Raw genomic sequence first — 22,969 nt, forward strand, 5'->3', positions numbered from 1 at the left:
CTTTATTGTTTTGTAAATCATAATATTACAATTTGGCCTTTTATACTGTACTCAACTAAAAGCACTTTTTCGCATAATTAGTTGTGTCGTGATCTAACTAATCTTTTTGGGGTTTATGGGAACAGTTTTGACACCTTTCATCTTATTTTAAATTATTACTTTTCGTATTATTCATCTTTATTATTCCTCTATGGAGATATTTTAATTTTTTTACAATGATTTAATAATTACGTGAGTTACATTTATGTACTATTGTTTGTCTCATAAAAGCTGTATTTAAAGATCAAACCACTTATTTGAGAAGTCGTAAGAGTTACTGCTGTACAAGGTTTTTTTTCTTCTTTTGAACGCCTGCAGATATATTATAATGGATGTTAATCTATACAAAACGAGGCCCTCTTTCTTTCTTACTTTACTTTCTTTGGGGCCACCGTGGGGTCCCAAACAATTTTACATTTGTATCTGAAAATAACTTTAAAAAATATATATATATTTATCTTTTTTTTTCTTGTAGGTGACCATGATGTTGAATCACCTTCCGAAGTTTGTACACTTTACCACCTTGTATAATGTAAATTAAGATACTTACGCATATAATTTAATCTTCCTTTTTATATTTAATTGTTGATATTTCGGTTTTATGAAAAATGTCATCTTTAATCATATTTTAAAAGGTCAAATTCAATATTGGAATGAATCAGCGAAACGATATAATTTTTTGAATTCAAGAAATAAGTTGATTTACATCTGAAATTAATTTGTTTAGTGAATTCACAATATTATGCCAGCTTCCAAGACTTGGTGTACTTACGTGTGTTTCTTCTGTTTTCGATGAATCAGGAAAATTAATCAAAAATTTCAGCCGAGTCGTGTCAACAGCAAGACTTAAATAAGAATAAATTTGCATGAATGAATCAAAGATCGTAAGCAAGAACTTATAAATGTAAAACAAAAACACAATTAAACATTATTTTGTAAAAAATTCCATTTATTTCATTTTTATTCCTACACTAACTTTAATATACATTTATGCAATGCGTTTTTAACATTTAACTAAAAATTTTAAATTTAATTTTACTTCGATGATAACGATAAGAAGTTCAATAAAATTTTTAAATTAAAAATTGAATTATGAAAGATGTTTCTAAGGTGGTAATTGCATGTTCATGCAAGACAAAATTTTCTGTTAAAAACATTGAAATAGTTTATTATTTTTATGAAATTTATTAAGTGTAATTAATTATTTTGAGCTATATTTAACATGTTTTTATCAGAAGAACATCATAGTGACTACGTACAAAAATATAATTATTACAATTTTGATGATAATAAGAGTTTTCAAAACACTTTTTCATAATAACCCTTCAACTAAACTCCATTCAGTGAATGCACATTTTTGTCCCTGTAATTATCATTAAACATTAATTATTTTATATAATATATAAACCATAACATCATTTCATGCGCATTTATAATATTTTCAACTATTTATAATTGGTACAATTTATTTTACAAGTAATTTACAATTTTTCTAAATATCTTCATTAAAACATCTTCATTTTAACATCTCTAGAAAGCGTGCTAAAAATAGAATATTTTATAATTTACTTTTGATTTTTATTACTCACTAAATATCGAATTTTGTTCATTATTCAGAATCATGGCAGAATTAACACGAAGAGACTAAAAACCCTCAACGTCGAGCGTCCTGTTACGATTACTTCAAAAATTCATAAAATACTAAATTAATTGCTTGCAACCTACTCATAGCATTCCGAGTAAATTATTAAAAATAATGAATTTGTGGTTTAGGAGAAGGGTCCGGGATCATTGGGAAAGGTATGTTTAGGATGCGCCTACCCACCATCTGTGTGGAGTGCCAGATCGGGAGAGACTGGTTTGGGGAGATCTTTTGACCTCTCTAACTGATATTTCGACCCATCGCCTTGCGCTGCAATGCGAGGGAAATGTTCATATGTTAGTCTCTCCTGGACAAATCCCTAAATTCCTGATCTCTGGATTCCTGCCCAATCCTAATTCCTTTTAAATTTCCGAAAATTCTTCTCTTTCCTTTCCTTAAAAAATACGCTCCACACAGAATCTGAAAAGATGACATAGACCCCGAGGGAAATTATTTTCCTCAGGCCGTCCTGTGTGGGGTTAACGTAAAAAAGAGCTTTTATCAATTATTTTAAATTATGAAAATAGTTTTTATCAGCAACAATTTTTATCAATTCGTTTGAACATTGTTAGCAATAATATTATTTCACTAATTTAAACAGACAGCTTGATTATTTATAATGGCAAGTTACACCAGGATCACTTTATTCCAAGTCTAATAAAAAGCTAAGGAATAAAATTGACAACTCCTTTGCAGATTGTTCATCATACACTTTTGTTGAAACAGACACTCATTTTCACCACTCCTGGAAAATAATGGATGTTATTTTCTATTTCTTAAGGTGCAGACAAACTCACCGGTTTTCCCAGCGGCAACCGGCCGGCTATTTCAACTGGCTACAGGCCGGTTTTTGCCTAAGATATTATTATTCTTCGTTGTGCGTTCGCGTCCAAATTCGAACACATAATATGAAACATTGAATTTATTTACTAACATAACTAAAGAAAAAACTACGTGCATGAGAAAATCGATCACTACCGATGAGAAAATAGCTACGAATAAATTATCGTAAGCTTCAAAGGAGATCGTTTTAAATTATCTCCACACTATAAATAATAAAAAATACTTGATCATCTTGGAATTATTATCTTTTGTTTTTTAAATATTACTTTTAAGCAATAATTATAAGCCTGAAACACTTACATAAATTGAAAAATATTCAGAGAAAAAATATATGCCGCTGACGGGAATTTAAAAAAAATATTTCTTAAACAATAGTTTATCATTCAAAACAGGAATAATAATTTGTTATCTATCTGAATGTTATAATTTATTAATTATATAAAATGTATATTATACGTTCGTATATTTTTTAATAAGCATATTGAAAAAAATAATGTTAAACGTCATTTTGAATAAGAATTAATATTTTTAAGAAATTGTTCTCAAATAAATTGCAATTTTTGATTGAACTCCATTCGACACCACGCAAACCTGGAGCTTGTTATGCTCTCGGCTTGCATATTGCAGCAAATTCCTATATTGCCAATATTGCCATACAAATCAGCACCGGCCTAAAAAAACAGGCAGAAAATCCAGTCTGCCAGCACCCTGAACGATATCAGTAAAATAATCAACGCATGCAATCGATAATGCTTTCTTAATAAAAGCTTATACAGTTAATGAAATATAATTTTATAGTGATAATGTATTAGACTATAACACAAATCTTAAATTACGATGTTCAAGAAAGTGTTTTAAAAGATCTACTTATTTGTGTGCAGTGGTTCAAATTGGTTATAAATAATTTGGTACACCTGTCCGCAGTAATAGATATAGTAAATGTACTGTATAGTAATGACTACACAAGCAAAAACTTATTTAAAATGATTCTATTCTTGTACCTACGTAAACAAATAATTACTAATCAACTGATCCTTTGTTTTTCGTTTGAATTTTAATCTCACTAAGGTTTACCGACAGCTTGTTGATCGAGAGAGACTGCGAATTAATAGATGTTCGTTCTTTTTAAGGATTTGAAATCTAAATCGGCGCGTTCTCGCTTCAAGCGCCGGCAAAAATACCTCTATCTGGCTAGGATGGTCATTTCGGTATCAGCTACGGTCATGTGCATCCCGTTTTCCGTGATATCTTGCATGTCGCTTCCTTTCCGGTTCATTGCGTTCAACCTCACTCCAGGTGTATTCTCAGGCGGTTGTTTCCTTCCTGGTGATCTCATGGATCTACCAACCCTAACGATCCTGCCACATGCTAAAATCTCTCGGAATTCTTTCTTGAAGTTGTCGTTAAGCCAGCCATACAGCAAGGGGTTCGAACACGCACTCGACATGCCCATCATATGACAGACTGCGTAAAATATCAACATCCACTGATGGTCCATTACAGGTTCGTCACTTAAATCTGCAAACAGATTGAAGAGGTTCAACGGCAACCAGCTGATGCAATAAATAACCGCGATTGAAATCAACAAAGAATTTGTCCTTTGCATTCTTCGTCCACGTTCCCCTACCTTTTTTACCTCTCCCGTCAGCTGCGTGGATACATATCTGTATTTCAATTTGAAGTATATCCTCAGATATGCTGCTGATACTACTATGATAGGCAAGAGGTATTGGACCACTAGGCTGAATGCAGAGTAGTAAGCTCTTCCATGTTCAATAGGCCATTCTTCCATGCAAAAACTGATGGTGTCAATGCCAAAGAGGTTGATCGTGTGTGTCTTCAAGGTTCTGTAGATGAACATGGGAGATGCGAGAATGATTGCAAGAGTCCAGATGACAGTCAGGATGATTACGGCTCCCATCACTTGGAGGTTTTCACGAGTAGGGTAGACGATCACCTGGGAAAGACAAAGAGTTCAATGTTAATTCATATTTATCGATGTTACTTATACCAACAACAGTTACGTCGGCTTTATAGTGTGACTTGGTAAACTTTATCACCGCGGGAACTGCTGTGAAAATATTAATAATGATTGAGTTATTTACGCATTGTCAATTTATTTAATATAATTAAATAATACAAACACTGTTTTAACCACAAATTTATAAAATTTTAACTATCGTTTCGCTTGGCTCAAGCTTAATCAACATTAAATTAATAAATATGTCAAACAACTCACAAATATACAACAAGGCGTTTTAAAGTAAACGAAAATATTGGTGTTATTTATTTATTAATTTTCGGGAAATCGACAGTTTAAATTTAATCAGTTTGTACATAAGTATTATAAAGACAAAATAAAACCAATTATGGTTACAAACTAATAATTCTGTCAACAAGTAGATTTCGCGTTATATTGATTGCACTGATTTCACAGCTGATAGCGTACGTGCAAACTCTGGCAGAGTAAGAATGTACTATCTAACACTGCTACTATCTTGACAGAATTGACCGGACACCGAATACACAAACAAATTTACAGACAGACGAAACGCAAAGCGCTCGAGTTAAAACATGACTTTAAAAATTACTGTGGACGACCTAAGTGCTGGAAAAGGGTTCAGATTATGTTGATTTTGAGATAAAGCGGCATGAAAAGATTATAATGAGCAAATTGAAAAATGAAAACCGTAAATTATTTTAATATGAAAGTGTAATGTCACAGACGTTGAATCTCTCCATAGATAGTTCGGCGGAAGTTAAATGTGTAAGTACATGTTGTTTATAGGCAAATTTAAGAAACACCAGAATCTTTTGGAAAATTATCAAAACAAAAACTTGTATTTACACGAAGGAGTAATAAAGGGGGCAAATGAGGAACCCATAAAATTATATAATTCATCCAAATCCTTAGAAAAATTACCTTACCATTTTTCGCAGCGCATTCCCTACACAATGAATCATTCAGTAGCATTATTAAGCTGAATTTATCAAATTCATCAATCGGAATCGTACCCGCTATTCGTTAAACATAGTTCAATTTTTTTTTTCTATTTCTTCGCACCGAGGTCTTTAAGTGTTTCTGAGAATGTTCCTGATTTTTTGCTCGCACCGTAAACTTAAGGACTTGTAAGCACTGTAAATTTAAGAACAAATAATTTTGTTTTCCACGTATTAAGACGTCAAACTGGGCAATTTTTGATGACAATTTTACTTGCTAATGTTTCTTACGATCATAATTCAAACGTGTGGATTTCTGTTGACATCCTGTGTCCTTTTCAGTCACTATTACTTTTTACTTCACCCTCCAAATGTTTAAAGGTTATGTTATATAATCGTTCATTTCCAATATTGTGCAGATATCATAATGTTTCAGCCGATCAGTCTTACTGGAATATATAAAATAATGATAAAATTCAGAAAAGGCATTCGGGTACTTCTTCTCGTACTTGTATTTCTTCGTGCAAGACAAATATAGGATACATTCAAACAATCCAAAACTCCATGGTTAAGCTTGGTAAGCAAAAGTATTTATACACAAAGACTAAATGTAAAATTATTGTATGAATCAATGAGTATATTACCTGTTACAGGGATATTATGGTTTGAAATTGTATGCCAGAACCTATTGCAGGATTTCATATATAAAAAAAAGTACGTCAAACACGCAGCACAAGATTTAGTCAAAATGAAGGTATGTATGTACATTCCAAAAATTACACACAAATTAAATACGGACAACGAAAATTTGCTTATCTTGAACCTTATCTGTTTAATAAGTTACCGATCAATGTTAAAAGCAAATCAACTTGCAACACTGAACTAAAAATAAAGCTTTATTTTGAAATTAATCAAGATTTCCTATATTGATATTATTTAGAAATATATTAGTTTCCATTGATTGTGTGCATGAAATTGTAAAATATTGCCTGTGATTGTTTTTATGTAGGTTGTGTGCATTTGTGTGTATGTATGCTGAATGTGGATGTATTTGGACTGTGTTATATCCATTTGTGTATATGTATTTTGTACCATTGTATTGTAGTTATATTTTATTCTTCTTTATCTAGTTTCTATATTGTGGTTTCTATGTTTACGTGGACTTTATTTATGTAATTTATACTGTGAAATTATGAAGAATAATAAAAAAAACAGAGGTTCACATAGTAAGCCTCAAGATGTATTATGTCTATGTTATCCTCGAGTATACCCTTGGCATAGAAGATTTTTTAAATTCGGCTATATTTCCTACGTTCCAAAGGTATAATACATAAAATATAACTTTGTGTTATAATTATTGTATTCCAAATATCATATTAATATCTCATCATTATTCAAAGACCGCAAAATGTTCAACTGCCCGGAGCAAGCAATATTATGGCATACTCAATATTGTTTGGCATGCCCTCTCTTTGATTTCCCAGACCTGGCAATCGAATACACAACGATTCAATTGCGTTCTAGCATCTTGCTTGGTCAATACCTGAAAAGGTATTTGAATATATTGTGCATTAATTCAGTTGCTGGGTCCTAGACAATATTGGTAACCACGTGGATACAGTTGAACAAGGCAAAACCAACAGTTTGCTGATATGTACATTTATGTTATGTTGATCTGATAAATTGCACAACTGCACAAAGTCAGTGGAACTATGTAATTTCCTTGATTGTGGATTATGTGGTGAGGTTGAAGGGATGTGTAGAAGTAGAAGGAGGAAAGGAAGGGTGTGATTTACCTAGCTAGTATGAAGTTGTCTGTACACATAATATCTAGAGCTATTTCAAGCAACGTATGAATTAAGTCGTCTTTGTATTGTACTTCACCAGGATAAAACTAAGTGTAGGTACCTAATTATTATAATAATCTATTGTTTTGGATCATTGAAGAAGAAGATAATACTAATAAATCTAAATGAAACATGAAACAGAACAAGACAGAGAAAAAATAAAAGATAATGGTCGCAAATGGGAATCGAACCCAGGATCTCTGTCTTACCGGGATAACGTCTTTAGCTACTCGACCATTGATACTGAATTATTATACGTCATATTTGTCGATCGCATATTTTAAATTCAGAATCTACATCATCTTGCAGCTAATTTTTCCCATATTTTTGGCAGTCACCTTTTTCAAATGCAAACGCTCACACACACTTCTTGCCTCATTCACATTCATATATCGTGTGATACATATTATTATTCTGACTCTGGGCATGATCCGACTCAAGTATCTGATTTTCTTGATCGTGCCATGTCTCGAATAATTAATATTACGAAAATACCATTAGTATTTTCGTAATATGTTCTCCTTAAACTCTTTTCTTCGCTCATTCGCTCTACATGCCCAAAACATCTAAAGGTCACTCTTTTAATCTTACTCATTACGCTTACATCAGCCTTGCACTCTTTGCGGATCTCCACACTTTACTCACACGAGCATACATGGTTTTACCTCACGTACGCCTCAGTGATCTCATTTCTACAGCATTCAGTCTGCTTTCATACCTTCTCTGCCAGATTCATGCCTCACTTCCATACATCAGGGTTGGTACCAGCACTTAATCTACAATATGAGGCTAAATAGTAACACGGCTATTCGAAACAATTTAATATTCTTACCGCCTTCTAATAAGGATATTGGCTGTTCACCAGAATCAACAAATAATTTAAGGAGATAAAAAAATTAACAATGTTTTGAGTATACCTGAGATTTATTAAAGAGCCATCAGACTTTCAGAATCACAAAATACCAGTAATTTTCGTGATTTTTTCTAGTACGGCATCATTTTACTATTGCGATTAGTATGTTACCTCCGCACAGAGAAAAATGAGAATTGCTAATTCATTTATTGTCTTCATTTATTGGTGAAATATTTTTGACATTTCAAATATTATTATTTTTTAATGATAAATGAATGTTCATAAGACAAGGTTTTATGCATAGCATAAAGGATAACAAATATTTATTGTTTACAATTATTTGTTATCCTTTATGCTATGCATAAAACCTTGTCTTATAAACATTAGTTCATTATTGAAAAAATACGAGTATGATCAAGTCAAGTATACGTGCATTTGCCACATTGACGAAATGTGAAATATTCCACTTTTCAAGAACACGTCCCCCGACAACATGATAATATATTCGCAATTTACTAAATGTTTTTAAATAAACCTGTTAATTCATTTAAAAAAAGCCTACAATCCCGTTTTTAACCGGATAAAAATAATTTGAAGAGATTCTAAATATATAAGCAATACTCATTTTTCTCTGTGCGGCAGCTTAGAATGCCAATCCCCAACGGACGCCAAATGACATTATTTTCGTAGTAATTTATTTATTTTATGCAAATTTATGGTTTTTTTAATTGAACAGTCGTACCAGATAACGTGTTTATAATATATCTATCCAGTGTTATATTTCCCAGGATAGCTACTCATATTCAGAGAAATATTTTTTCCTCTATTTTTTTTATCTTTGTTTTTCTGTTCTATTTTTTTGTTTTTGATCATATATTTTTTTGTATATCTATATGGAATGTGTGGGACTGCACTAAACTCCCCACACACCGGAATAAATACTTTTATTACTATTATTATTATGTTATAAAATACATAATGAAATGAAGACATAAAAAAAATTCTTGAGATATTATGTTTTACTACGAAATAAGCGTTCTCCACTATAAAAAGTCATCAGGCTTTCCTGTAAGACTTACGATATATGTACCCGACTAAATGTCGTGTGCATACAGACTGAAAAAATAGGGGTTAGTTACACGACTCAAACGACTTTGTAAATGCCAATCAATTGACTTTCGTCCTGAAAAGGACGTTTCTGGAATATACACGACTTTGTGCAAATGCAAATAAATGAAAGATTGCCTTTAAAAAGGCAGTTAAGTATGTCAGCTTCTTAAGCCACGTGGTGCCCGCCGGAATCTTGTAGATGCAGGATTCTTCAGTTGAAGGAGAAAGGCCAATAAAATTCTCAGAACTCGGCAGAAAGGGGCAGCGGCAGGTAGCTCGTAGATGCGAAGGTCCGAGGCGAGGGTGACCCAATGGAGAAAGAGGATTTAGAATTTAAAAATGCTGCTTTTTGTCAAAGTTGCGACTCGGCAACGGCACATAAAAAAAGGTCAGCCAAGGTCCAGCGGACCGTTTTATGGCTTCTCATTGGTCGGATTTCTATAGCCGTTGGAGCGTACCAGCCAGCCTTGGACCCCACACTTTCTAATTTGCTACCCGCCGGCCAATTGTTTATTGTTTATTTTTTTACAAGTTACATTTTTTACATTTCAAGGAATTTGACAATCTTAAAGCTAGGTACACAATGCAGAGTTCCGTGAATGTGGACAATTTCAAAATAGTTTATTAATGTCACATCCACGGATTAACATTATACGCAAACAATATTTATTTATTTCTTATAGTAGTAAATAGTAGCGAAAGATGTAAACAAAAACAATATAAAGTCATTCTTAAATTATAATGAACAAGCGTCCGATATAATATATGTCTTAAAATTTTGCGATGTACATTTTAACATATTCCCAAGTGAAGAATCGACATGCTAGAATAACGCTAAAATACATTTTTTCCTTACCAAGGGAATAAAGGAGCATTATTTCAGGATAAAAATACCATAAAATCGCGGCAAGAGCGGTAAACCACTAGGAAATCCACAATGGATGTCTTAGCACACTATGGGTTAAGATGAAATCTTCCAAGAAATTACCTCACTTTTCGAGATCTATTTCTGACACAAACACAGATTAGGCTTCATAGCTTCTGCTTCAAAGCAGAAGATATTAAATTAAACGGGATTACGTGAGTTCGAAAATGCTTTTATAAAAATGGGGATCATTGTAAAATGAGCACCTTTTTTTCACAGAAAGCGTATTTAAAAAATATATCTTATGTCAAAAACCTTCAAACTGAACTTTTTTCAGAAACACGTATTTAGCGAATACTTTAGTACTTTTTCTGAAAGAGCACTGTCTCATAGTTGTGACAACCATATATTTATTTCTCATAGTTGTGATAACTACCTATTTATTTCTCATAGTGATGACAACTATCTATTAATAAATATGTATCATAGTTGTGACAGCTACCAATTTATTTCTCATAGTTGTGATAAACATCTATTTATTTCTAGTGATTTATTTAAGGTTTTTAGTTTCTCGTTAAAATGCTGCTATTTTATGAAGAAGAAGTAGTAAATTTAACATTATTGTAGAAAGCAATCACTTTGTGGTTTGACATATTTAATAAAATAAAATACTTTTTTGTTTTAAAACCACGATATTTATTAATTTAAGAACCGACCGGTTTCGCTTTACTTAAGCATCATCAGGGTACAAATTAATACTAGTATTAATTTGTACCCTGATGATGCTTAAGTAAAGCGAAACCGGTCGGTTCTTAAATTAATAAATATCGTGGTTTTAAAACAAAAAAGTATTTTATTTTAGTAAATTTAACTGTTAATATTTGTGAAGTGTGATAAACCTCAAGAGATAATTGTCGAAATCAAAAAGAGCATCCCTCATTTCAGTATATTGTGATGCTGAAGGTAGTGGGAAGTTTTTGGCTTTTCAGATCTGGTCACAAACAAAATTTACTTGCGCACGCCAGGATTTTAACACGCAACCTCCGGATTGCTAGACGAGAACCTTACTTCTCGACCACGAAGGCTATCAATTTTTGTGCGAAATCTAAAGAGAACCAAACGGGAACTTTTTATTTACGAAATTTACACCGATCTTCTTTTTTTTCTTTTCTTTTAACTCTAATCTCTTTTCAGTTCACAAAGTCACCAGCATGGGTTATTGGGCAGTAAAATGTAAGGCAAGATGATGTTTAACGTATCTTTAAATAAGACAAGAGTGTGGATATTTTATATTTATAATTTATACCATATTGTCATTTATTATTGTTTTTTACGTGGAAGTAAAGCAATATTTTTTTAAATTATTTATTTATGAAATAATTAATGTAAAAAAATGCTTTATAATATTACGAATATTATTCCCAATAATTTAAAAATTACCACAGTGGGAAAATAATAATCCAAAACTCTTATTGGCAAAAAAGTCACGTGCGAGGCCGGGAAAAACAATTATTATAAAAATGGTACTGAATGGTAATGGTGATTTTAGTTGTTACAACTAAAATAACATTTTCGTACAAACAGTGCACATTTTGTAAAAAAAAACGCCTACAATTATGCAAGCTTGCAATAGGGTTAACATCAAAGCTATGTCGTAAGTCGTAAACTGCTTCAGATGTCTTGAAAAAACACAACTTTTTTATTTAAATTAATATTGTCTTAAGACTCAAGAAGTGGAACAAACCTCCGAAAAAAGCTTATATTAAAAAATAAACCATTTTCTTTTCAGCTTATATTATCACTTTTCACATTGTGTTTTCAAATTTATCACGTCTCTGAAAGTAAACGAATTTCGCATTGTCTCTGGCTGGAAGCGACGGTTACTTATCCTAGTTCAGAATCTCTGAGTGTAGCGATCGCATTATTTTATGCTAACGCTAACTCAGTGGATAGATTTTTAAAACCCAGTGGAATCTAATATATTACACAATTTATTATTTATAGGTATAAGGCGTATGATAGAGAAGCATTGATCAGTGAATTATTGAAATAAGTACTCGTATTGCTAAGTTATTCAGTTGACATTGTGATAAACGTAAAACGTTGCTCAGTTTACTAGGCAAAAGTGTAAAATGATTAAAGCTAACATTTTTGGATGCGATCCTATTCAAGATTATATAAGAGAACAATATTGTGTTACGTTGACGTTTCTACGAATTGGATACCTACATGGTACCTATCAGCCTATTCATTATAGTATAATGTAGTAAACATGTAGGGTGACCATGATATACATTGATATTCAATTGCAAGAAAATTATATTTAACTATTATTTTAAAAAGGAGAGAAGAAAGACAGAGAGAAAAAAATTACATTATAAAAGGAAAAGGATAAAAAAATATAAATATACAAAATTTATGCCACAATTAAAAAGGACAAAGATGAAAGATTATGGTGGAAATCTTCGGATAGCACAAATAATTTAATATTCATTTTAAATGTACACAAGGTATTTGACGACTTAATTTGATCTGAAAGGCTATTAAGTAGAAGTTTTTTGTTTTTATATACTGTAGCATCCCATCCGAATTTCAGCACAAGTGTAATCTTTTTGAGTAACAAAACCCAAATTAAGAGAATGGAAATAATTCAAAACAGAGGCTTGAGGTCAATACTGTGTTGGAGCAGGTACACCAGGATAAAAACCATGCAACGCCAACTCAATCTCTTAAATGTGTGGCAACGATTAGTTTACAATACCTTAGTGTTTATTTATAAGTTTAAAAAAAATGTTACCAGATTGCATGTTTAAGAATGTTAGAATTAAAACTACAGTTCATTTATATCCTACGAGAAACTGCAACGATTTTAGGCTTCCTAAAACACATTTATCGGGAAAACAAAACAATATTTATTATAAAGGTTTTAAAATGTTCAATGAACTCCCGGTAATTGTTAAGGAAGCTAAAAGTCTTGCAGTTTTTCGTGGATTATGTCTCAATGTTGTGAAGTCAAAATTTTAGTATGTAAGTAGTAAATAATATAATAGTAGTCCTAGAAAAGAATATATAAGATATAAGATATAAAATTTTATAATTAAATAAAATATACTTTCAAAAAAATCCTTATTATGGATTAATTACTAAGAGAATTGTTATTTTTAAAACGAAAACAAATATTTTAAAATTTGTTGTGAGGCTGGCGGGTAGGGTCAATGGATAGGGTGGGAAAGAAGCCGTGGAAAAGGAAGGTTGGGAACAGTAAGGAGCCATCCATAACATTTGAACAAATACGACGAGTACCTATCTCGTTCTAAAAAACGTCTAATGGCGAGAACCGTCTTTAGACGAAAACCGAATTCTCGGCCGCTGGTTATGTGGCATTAATGAAGTAGATTAAAGCTAGCTAACATCGGTTGACATCATGGGTATGGAAAGGTTATTCATTGAACTGAATATTTTTAAATCAGCATATAAGTTGTACTCCGTTTCGGAAACTTATAAATCGAATAACAATATTTCGAATCTTCCGCTCTGATACTATTTCAGTGAATAATTTGATGGAATAAATTTTAATCGAATTATACCAAACGGGTAATCCGAGCCAATATTGTTTTGATAGGGTAAACAAGTTTTTCAGATATTTTGCTAGAGAGATTTAATTTCCGAGAAAAATATTATTTTTTATATGCCAAGAAAATACGCTTCTGCAACATAAATACAATTTTTGAAGACATAATACAATTTAAATTCATGCTTCTATAATAACTTTATCAATAATATCAATTAATTGATGGATAAAATATGAGATCGAAAAATAATTATATAAACACGATTCACACAATATTGGCTGTTTTTCTTCTTAGTGATGAACGATAGCAAATATTGCATGAATTAATCAACTATCGCTATATTTAGCTTCAAACCATCGTTTTATTATATAGGGGCAAAGAACTGAGATATATACAATGCCAGATTACATAAAACTAAAAATCAATCGGATAAAAACCAGTTAAAGCGACCTTAAAGCATTGAGGCGAGGAAAGGGTGGACTAACTGATGTCAAGCGATTGTAAGTGAGACAGAACGCCGGGATATAGGGCTAAATGAAGCATCTTTTTCCATACAAATTTGTTTGAAAGGCCTTTTAAGTGTGATTTTTTATTCTAGGGCCGAGATAAATAATGTAAGCTTCCTTATTAACCTGCCCGGTTCAGTAAAGTGCAAAACTATTAAAACCGCAAAATTAGGTTGAAAACACATCGTTTTCATCTAAATTTGCCGATTACGCTTGGTATTATGGTGAGATAAATGTTTTGGTACAGACCGTATAAAAGTATAAATCAACTAAATATATCTGTTATTCCAAATACTCATAGCTGGCGTTTAGTATAACCTCAATTTTAAAGTTTAACCTTAATATAATTGACTGTGGTGTTAATTTAACTATGGCATGAAAACTTTGAATTTATGAGTAGGTATAATTAAAACCGATTTTAAACTGTATTCCTCGTCCAGGTGTCATTATTTTTCTCAGGATCTATATAATCTATGGGGATACTGTGTGGAGGGTCTTTTTAAGGAAAGGCAGGAAAAAGGTTCTGGGAAGGGAAAAGGATGGGTAGGAATGTATGCATCAGTATATCCAGGAGTGACGGGCGTATGATCTATCCCTCGTGCTGCAGTTTAATACAATGGGCCAAGATAAACCAGTTGGAGAAGTCAAAGGGTCTCTCCAAACCAGCCTCTCCCCTTTCCGGCACGCCACGCAGCTGATGGACAGGCGTATCTCCGATGAACCCGGGCACCCCTGCTAAATCTCAAAACGTAGCAAACCACTTGGGGTGACCTATGGCAGAGCTCTTGATTATCCAATAAATGGTACCCGGGGCGGCGGTACCCATACCCACCTTCCAAATTAAAAAATGTTTTCTTTCTGAAGTTTTTAACCTGGTAAGAAGAGAAATATTCAATTAAAAAAAAAAATACATTTGTTATACTGGGTTTTATACATTTGGCATTTTATTTGAGAAAAAAATAAAACATAATTTTGATTTGATTTTCCGGGTTGTTACTTTTCCTTTGACATTTTAAAGAGTGTGTCTTCTATTTCAATACCGATAAACAAAGTTTGAAATACAATAATAGGATATTTATTAATTAACGATTTTTTTTTAAATATTGAGAAGTTTTAGGAAACCTGGATACTCAATATTTTAAATTAAAATAAAGATTCGTTCATTAGGGTGGAAAGAATGTTATTTTATTTTGAGAATTTTAAATTCCCTATATGATAAATAAATAACCCTAAAATACATGAGAAAAAACACTATTTTTTTACCTTCGATTACATCTTCTGGTGGCGCCCGTTAAATTTACAAAAACCTATGTTTTATAAGGTACTAGAGCTCCGTACAAATGCAATTTCAGTGACTTTTATTATTCTAATTAGCTATGGTGGCATATACTGGATTATTGTTTCTCGCTCTTGCAATACTTTCTACTGACTTCCGATAAAACAAAGAGTCAAAAAATTGAGAGATAGCATGAAATTCAAATCACTCCCACGTATCAATTTAGTGATGACAACACATGAAAAGATTTTTTTCGTCCCGAGTTTGGTAAAACAACAAAAATTAAATTTACTGTTATCCTGTTATTGTGATGTGTTAAAGTACCATTTGTTGGAGGAAAACGACTTATTATTCGTGAAAATAAAAAAAAGAGTTTCGATTACAGAAGTTGGATCACAGAATTTTAACCGAAAGTTATTTGAATTGTCCTACGTGAGAACTCTAGTAACATGTAGAAAAAAGTGTTTTGTAAATTCAAAACCGTGCCACCTGAAGACGTTATCGAAAGTCAATATTTTTTGTGATTTTAATAATGTAGTATAGGGTCATTCATTGAACATTTGTAAGGATTTTGAAATTGTAAAAATAAAATAAAAATTCACTCCAGCCTTATGTTTGTGCTTAAAAATAAATAGACTGTTAATGGATTTATTTACTTCGGAGGGTTATTTAGTAAAGAATCTAAAGAAAATTGAGAAACAAAAATAGTTGTAATATGTTGATACTTTTTTATATTTATTTTTTTGAAAGATTAGAAATTAATTTTCATGACAAATTTACACAATACTACTTGACCCTTCTTCCAATATCTACAATGACAATTTTGTACAACAATCGTGAAATTAAAATAAACAATCTAAACTCTACCCTACAACGTGTCTGGGCAGCGAAATTTATTTTTTATTGAATATGATATCATAGAAAGTATAAGTTAAATGTTATATTCATTCAGAGAAGATCTAAATCACTCCCAACGTTCATAAAAATAACTCAAAAACCCGAATAATATAATGATCAAATAAACACGAATGAAAAAGTTAGTCAAGCAAAAACTTGAATCTGAAATTAAATAAAATGAAATGATTTTTCGAGAAGATAATTAATTGAATAGATGTAATATCATTATTAGGAGGTTGTATCATTTCATGCAAGCATTAAAATACGGAAATATTACTTCATACGGAAGTCGTTCAAAGAGTCTTCTAAAAGCGCCCCCATTCATATATCCTCGAATGTTTCACTCGGAATATTAAAAGATTGCTATTTGTACCGCGCCGGAATAATTTCGTGGTATGATTTATGAATAATGTCATAAACCTCTGCCTTTAATACTCTATTTAAAGCTAAGTGAATGATTTTGTACTAGTTGCTGTGATTCTTCATCTTGATAAACTTAGCAAAATATATATAACTTTAAATAAAACCATACATATATTTATAAAATTACCAAATTAGTAAAAAGAAAATCAGTCTAATGCTGTAATATCTCAAGAAAAGTGTGTTTTGGGGTAGTAAAATAAGCACAACTTTTCTGTTTGTAATTTTTCGGTCACTGGAATTATTTTTAACTGTGTCAATTTTATCAATGGCAGAGTTTTGAAATATGCGTTTCAGTTTTTTTCATCAAGCAGTCCTAATGTTGACCTATTTATGAATACCGTTTTGCAATCTTTACTACTAATTTACTTACTAATACTTCGTGTTATCACATTGTGTAATACTATTACGATATTTTTTCAATCATTTTTAAATGTTAAGTTTATATTCGTATTCATTTTTACTATAATTTACACATATTTGCTAAACCATAAAGAGTTACGAAAGCCCTCTCAATGATTCAACAAGAGCAATGGATATAATATGCCACGGATACGGGAATTTTAAATAAATGCCAAGATTATTTTTGAAAACAGCGGGAGGAATGCATAATAAAAAAAAACAATGAAACTCCAACAACATCGGAAAGAAAAAAAGAATAAAGGGTTTTTATTGAAAATCTCGTACACGAATAAATTATTAATGTTATACCCTTTTTATTCAGTAAAAAAATAGTGGTTATAAAACGTTATGTTTATGTGTGTGTATCAGGTGTGTTTTCAAAACGAGGAGACATAAAAAATTCGCAGAGGGGTGTTTTTTCAGAGTTTCCTTACAAAAAGGTTCGTATATTCATGTTTAAATGTTTGTTTGAAAACATTTCAACTCACAATAAGGGAAACATTAGTGAAAAGAACCTTGCTGTAAAAATGTCATGAAAATTAGCGACCAAAAGTCACATAATATTACATGGGAAGGTATCCAGGTAGAAAATTCCACGAATCAGGTCTAATACCGGGTACCAATTGGCTACTTTTCTTAATAACTTATAGTGAGATGTTTCATTCTGCAGTACTTAAAACTATGTAGTAAGAGTTACAAATGGTAACTGGACAACTCAGGACTGTGGCAATTCAACACACTCTTGAAAAGTAATACGAAGTTATAAAAAGTGAAAAAACTAGGCTAATTAGGTAACGTTAGGTTAGCTTTATGGGAGAGTTATTTTGATTTTTTATTCATCGCTTTTAACGACTTTGCAAAAGTGTATTGAATTGCCGCTATCCTGAGTTGCGATAGAACCGTTAAAAATTATATATAAGATTACTGAAGATGGTTTGAAAGGTATATATTAGTATGTGTTAATACGTGTGTTAAAGAGGAGCGTTAATATTAGAAAAACGATTGCAATTAATAGGCGAGAGATAAAATCTTTCATGAGGCAGGACTTATTTAAAATAGTGCAAAATCTGTCAGTGTATGTCTTGAGTAGCTTTTAGCCCATTATAAGAAAAACTGTCAATTTTTCATACCTATGACACATTAAATAACAGAACCAGATTTGTTTTTTTAATAATTTTGACGCATTCTACACGAGCTTTTTCTATTGAGAGTATTTCAGAAAATGATTGTTTCACCTCTGCTAATGCCGAACCGTTGCTTTAATTTCAATGTATTTAATACGCTCGAGACTGCGTTACCCCAACTAAGGTTTTCGTTATTCGAATCGTGCAGTATTAATACAAAATTTTTGATCATTGAAGTAATAATTTTAGCGTCTACTTTAAATAAAATTAATAATTAAAGACAAGTGATTAAAACGAAGAGGCATAAAATCACTCCCCCTGCACAATACAAACTGAACCAATCTGGCTGTAATCCTAAATTCATTATAATTTCGTGGTTGGAAAAATATTATAACACGTAGATTATTATAATTAAAATTATCATACAAAAAACTGGTTTGTGTTTTAATTTCGCATAAATTTTACGAAATTTTGTGGGAAGTTCCTCTACTCTACCAATCTTCGGGATTTGAAACTAAGATGTGGGCTATAAAAAAATATAAAATAAGCAGTATACTAAATTTTCAACTCATAATAAAAACGGAAAAATAATAATTTAACCTTATAGGTTGTGATAAAAAGCAATATGCAATATTAACATTAAATCACGTGGTATTAAAAAAAATCTTTTCACATGATGTTTTTCATAAACTTTTCATTTCACAAGGTTTTATAATCCCATGAACAAATCGAACAAAATATTCGCAATTCTATTATTGGCTGAGCGTAGCGGTCCTGTTTTGATTCGACCTCTTTGCATTTCGTATGTCTGTAATTTTTTTGTGTTCAGTATCCAGTCAATCCTGTGGATGATAGTCGTGTTTGATGGAACATTTTTATTCTGACAGAGCGCATACGCGTTGCAACTATTAATATAATATTGTCAAGTCCGAGTAATCGACATTACGTGAAGTCTGCTGCTCACAGAACTTCTAGTTATATTGTAGCAGTCTTGCTTTTTAGTTCCTACCGTATGCGGCTGACAGCATTCTCAAGTTGCCGTTTTGGATTTGCGAGCTACTAGTCTGAAGAGCGCTGTGGATCGTGGGAATTTGTTCCGGGAGTTGTGGCGAGATACTCGTGGGACACGGGACGTTTGTGAAGGCTTGCCGACCTTGGCAGACTTAGGATATACGTAAGATGCCTTCCAAACTGAGATTGACTTTTTTTTATTCTTTAGTATCTTAGGGATTACTCTCATTATTATATAAATTTGTTCAAAATTATGTGATTCTGAGCTAGCGCCCATTAAATTCATTATAGCATAATTTTATCCATTGGTAAATTCAACTGTCATGACTTGCATTTTTGTCAACTATCGAGGTAATATCTAACTCGACACCCCTTGAGAGTTAAATCTATTATAATGAGTCTCTTGCTTAATATTAACTTCCTAGAGCAATATGTGTATTAACAGATTTATATAATAAATTTTAAAGTTGTAAATAGAGTTTTTATTACTGGTGCACACAATTATTCTACCCACATGTAACATCAAGTTCCTTTTTAGGGAAGTAATAATATTAGTAAATATATTGCTAGAATATTAATTACAGTGTAATGACTAAAACAAGATAAACAGAAGACATCAAAGTAATTGTAATATGTAGCGGTGTACTGTTTTACTATTTTCTTAGTTTTAAATGCAGATCGGGAGTATTCAATAAATGCTTTGGTTCGTCAAAGATTACCAGTACTTTACTATCTTAAGATAATTACAATGAACGTCTTGCAGGACATGCGTTTGTTCTGCCATGAGACTATCAGTAATTTGATACCGATAGGTATCGACCAGTATCGGCTGTACTCGTAACCATTTGGGTGCAACCGACGTGCTGTCTCTGTCATACAGCGGATCTTAAAACTACATTAACTGGATTAAAATAATTTAGATCTAAATACGAGGCATATCCAGAAAGTAAGTGTACTGAGGCTCTCACGACCAAATGAATTATACTTTCGATATGTTGGCTACACTTACGTGTAGCCTGACTCTTCCCCTCCGCAACGAGACCTGTTCAAGGTCAGTACGTTGAGAAGTGTCAACGCGACAACACGTTTCGTGAAAAATGTCAATCCAATCTCCCGCCAAATGTGAAATATGCGGCATCATCCGTTATCTCGTTTGGAAGTAAAAACCTCCGTTTGAGGTTTATAATGAGGTTAAAACTGCATATGGTGATAAAACTATGAATTGTATGAGTGTGTACAAGTGGTATCGCGAGTTTAAAAACGGTTCTCACCTCTTCACCCTCCACCAAAAAGTTCAAAACCACAATTTCAGCCAAGAAAATCGTGGCATCCGTGTTTTGGGACTATCAAGGCATAATTTTGATTGAATATCTGCCTCAAGCGGAGACCATCAACTCTGCAAGATACTGTGAGACCCTAAAAAAATTGCGGAAGGCGATTCATAACAAGAGGAGAGGCATGCTGACAAAGGGAGTCAGCCTGCTGCACGACAATACCAGACCACACACGGCCAACGCCACGAAGGAACTGCTTGCTTCGTTTAAATGGGATATCCTGAACCACCCCGCGCATTCCTTTAACCTAGCACCTTCAGATTATTATCTCTTTACCTCCCCAAAGCTGTACATGGGTGGAAAAGGTTTTTAACCGACGAGGAGGTAAAGGAGGAGGTGGAAAAGTGGACGAAGGTGTTGGCGGGAAACTACTTGGAGGAAGGCATCAAAAAGTTGATACCCCGCTTCACCACCTGTATTGAGAGGAATGGCAACTTTGTCGAAAAATAGCTTACATATGTACTATGGTAACCGTGTAATTTTTTTGTTTCAATAAAAAGATTTGTAACCTACAAAAATTCAGTACACTTACTTTCTGGATACGCCTCGTACTATTACAACATCTGATGGGCGATATCGAAAATACAACCAAATAACAACACTACAGCAATATATATATATATATAAATATATATTTTTTAACGTACTACGCACCCCAAATCTTTATCAATACTTATTAAACAAAGAGAGAGTTTCTTTACTAAAAAAAGATTATGTACTTACACATAAATTGATTTCATAACTTAGTAACATCTGACTCCATCTACATTATTCCAATACAAATATCATTATTTTCTGAAGTCATAAAATATTTCACTGACAGACAATTTATCTTAAATGCTCATATTTAGTTAGAAATTGTGTTTGTCGAGGTTTCAGTCCCCAAGTATTAATAACTTGAACTCCCCTAAAATGGGTGAAATACTTCCCATATTAAATTTAACCCAGCGTGAGTGAGGTCGTATATGTCATACCCAAAAAGTTTTTAAACGCAGATTATTTAAATGTTATTGATGCCATGCAAATCCCGTCGTCACACTAGTTGGTGGTAAAGGAGTGGGGTGGAGGTGAATTCTTGAGTTAAGACCCTGCAAACCAAACGGATTTATAATTTTGTAAACGTCCACCGCTAATAGCTTCAATAATCGTTCATAGATAAAAGATGAGAAATTATTATGTACTGATTTTGTATGAGCGACATCTTTTGAAATCATTCAAAACTAAAATTACCAATTAGAGACGGATAGTCTTCACATGTCGTATAATAACCAAAGCCGCCATGCATTTAACTAACATATGTAGGAAGGGTTGAGTTCACTCACGATTATTTGACATAGGCTAATAACTAATAACCTATCCAGTCGGTGAACATTGCTTCAATATTATTCTCTTTACGACATCGAAGCACGGTCGATGCAAAATACTGATGTTTCTCAACTTTTGGGATATTACTGTATTAATATATTAAATCATTTAAAAAATATAGTATACAGATTGTCATTCTACAGTCTACACGATAGTATAAATGAAAAATGTAACTAACTTTTTCAAAAAATTTTATGTTTTAAGGTAGTTTTTAGGTAAAAAATAATTGTTTGCACGGGAAAATAAACATTGGAATTTCGTAAAAAGTTATTTTCCATTTTTACTTCTATCGTCATCTAGAATCACCTCCCGAAGTTAGTAAACTTTACTCCCGGACACCCTGTAGTAAAGTGTAACTTAGTTTTTATACATATCCATTTTATAAAAGTGCATATATGTAAAGAAAAATATAATTTTCTTTAATTCAAGGCAATGCCGAGCTTGTCTCGTCATTGTGGCTGTGTGTGTCGTGGACTGTCACTGGCTGGATGTGCGCCACAGTACCTACACAGTCGACTCGATATTTCGTAATCTATGGTGACATAGTAAAAATAATCTATGGGTTGTGATATGACAGATTGATGGAAATAATTTGTAATTGCTATCGTGATTGTGATTAAGGAATTGACATAAAATTAATAACATTAAATGTCGTTTCTTTCATTACAGAGAAACTCAATTGTGTTTTAAATATCATTATATATATATACTTTTATAAAATGAATTTATATGCTTTTATGAAATGATATTAAAAAACATTTATCTAATTGAAATAAATTTTTCTCCCATTGATATTTTTCTTATAAGATTGTAAATACAGGATGTACGGGGGTAAAGTGCAGTAACTTCGAAATGTGAACTATATAATGGTAGAAGACTTAAGATTGAAAAAGAAAAAAAAATAAAAGCTGGAGACGTTGACG

The 22,969-nt window shown here is 32.2% G+C and overlaps 1 protein-coding gene across 1 annotated transcript in view; it reads right to left on the reverse strand.

The window, feature by feature from the left end:
* Nucleotides 1-1,244: 1,244 nt before the first annotated feature.
* NPFR (Neuropeptide F receptor) overlaps nt 1,245-22,969 on the reverse strand; it is a 325,370-nt gene continuing 303,645 nt past the window's right edge. The window contains exon 4 of the mRNA XM_089646927.1: nt 1,245-4,481. Within this exon, the coding sequence (XP_089503053.1) occupies nt 3,708-4,481 (774 nt within the window). The 3' untranslated portion in view covers nt 1,245-3,707. The remainder of the gene's footprint in view (nt 4,482-22,969) is intronic.

The sequence above is a fragment of the Hesperophylax consimilis genome, chromosome 25 (assembly GCF_061612785.1).
Source record: "Hesperophylax consimilis isolate HC1 chromosome 25, BYU_Hcon_1.0, whole genome shotgun sequence".
NCBI classification, from domain to species: domain Eukaryota; kingdom Metazoa; phylum Arthropoda; class Insecta; order Trichoptera; family Limnephilidae; genus Hesperophylax; species Hesperophylax consimilis.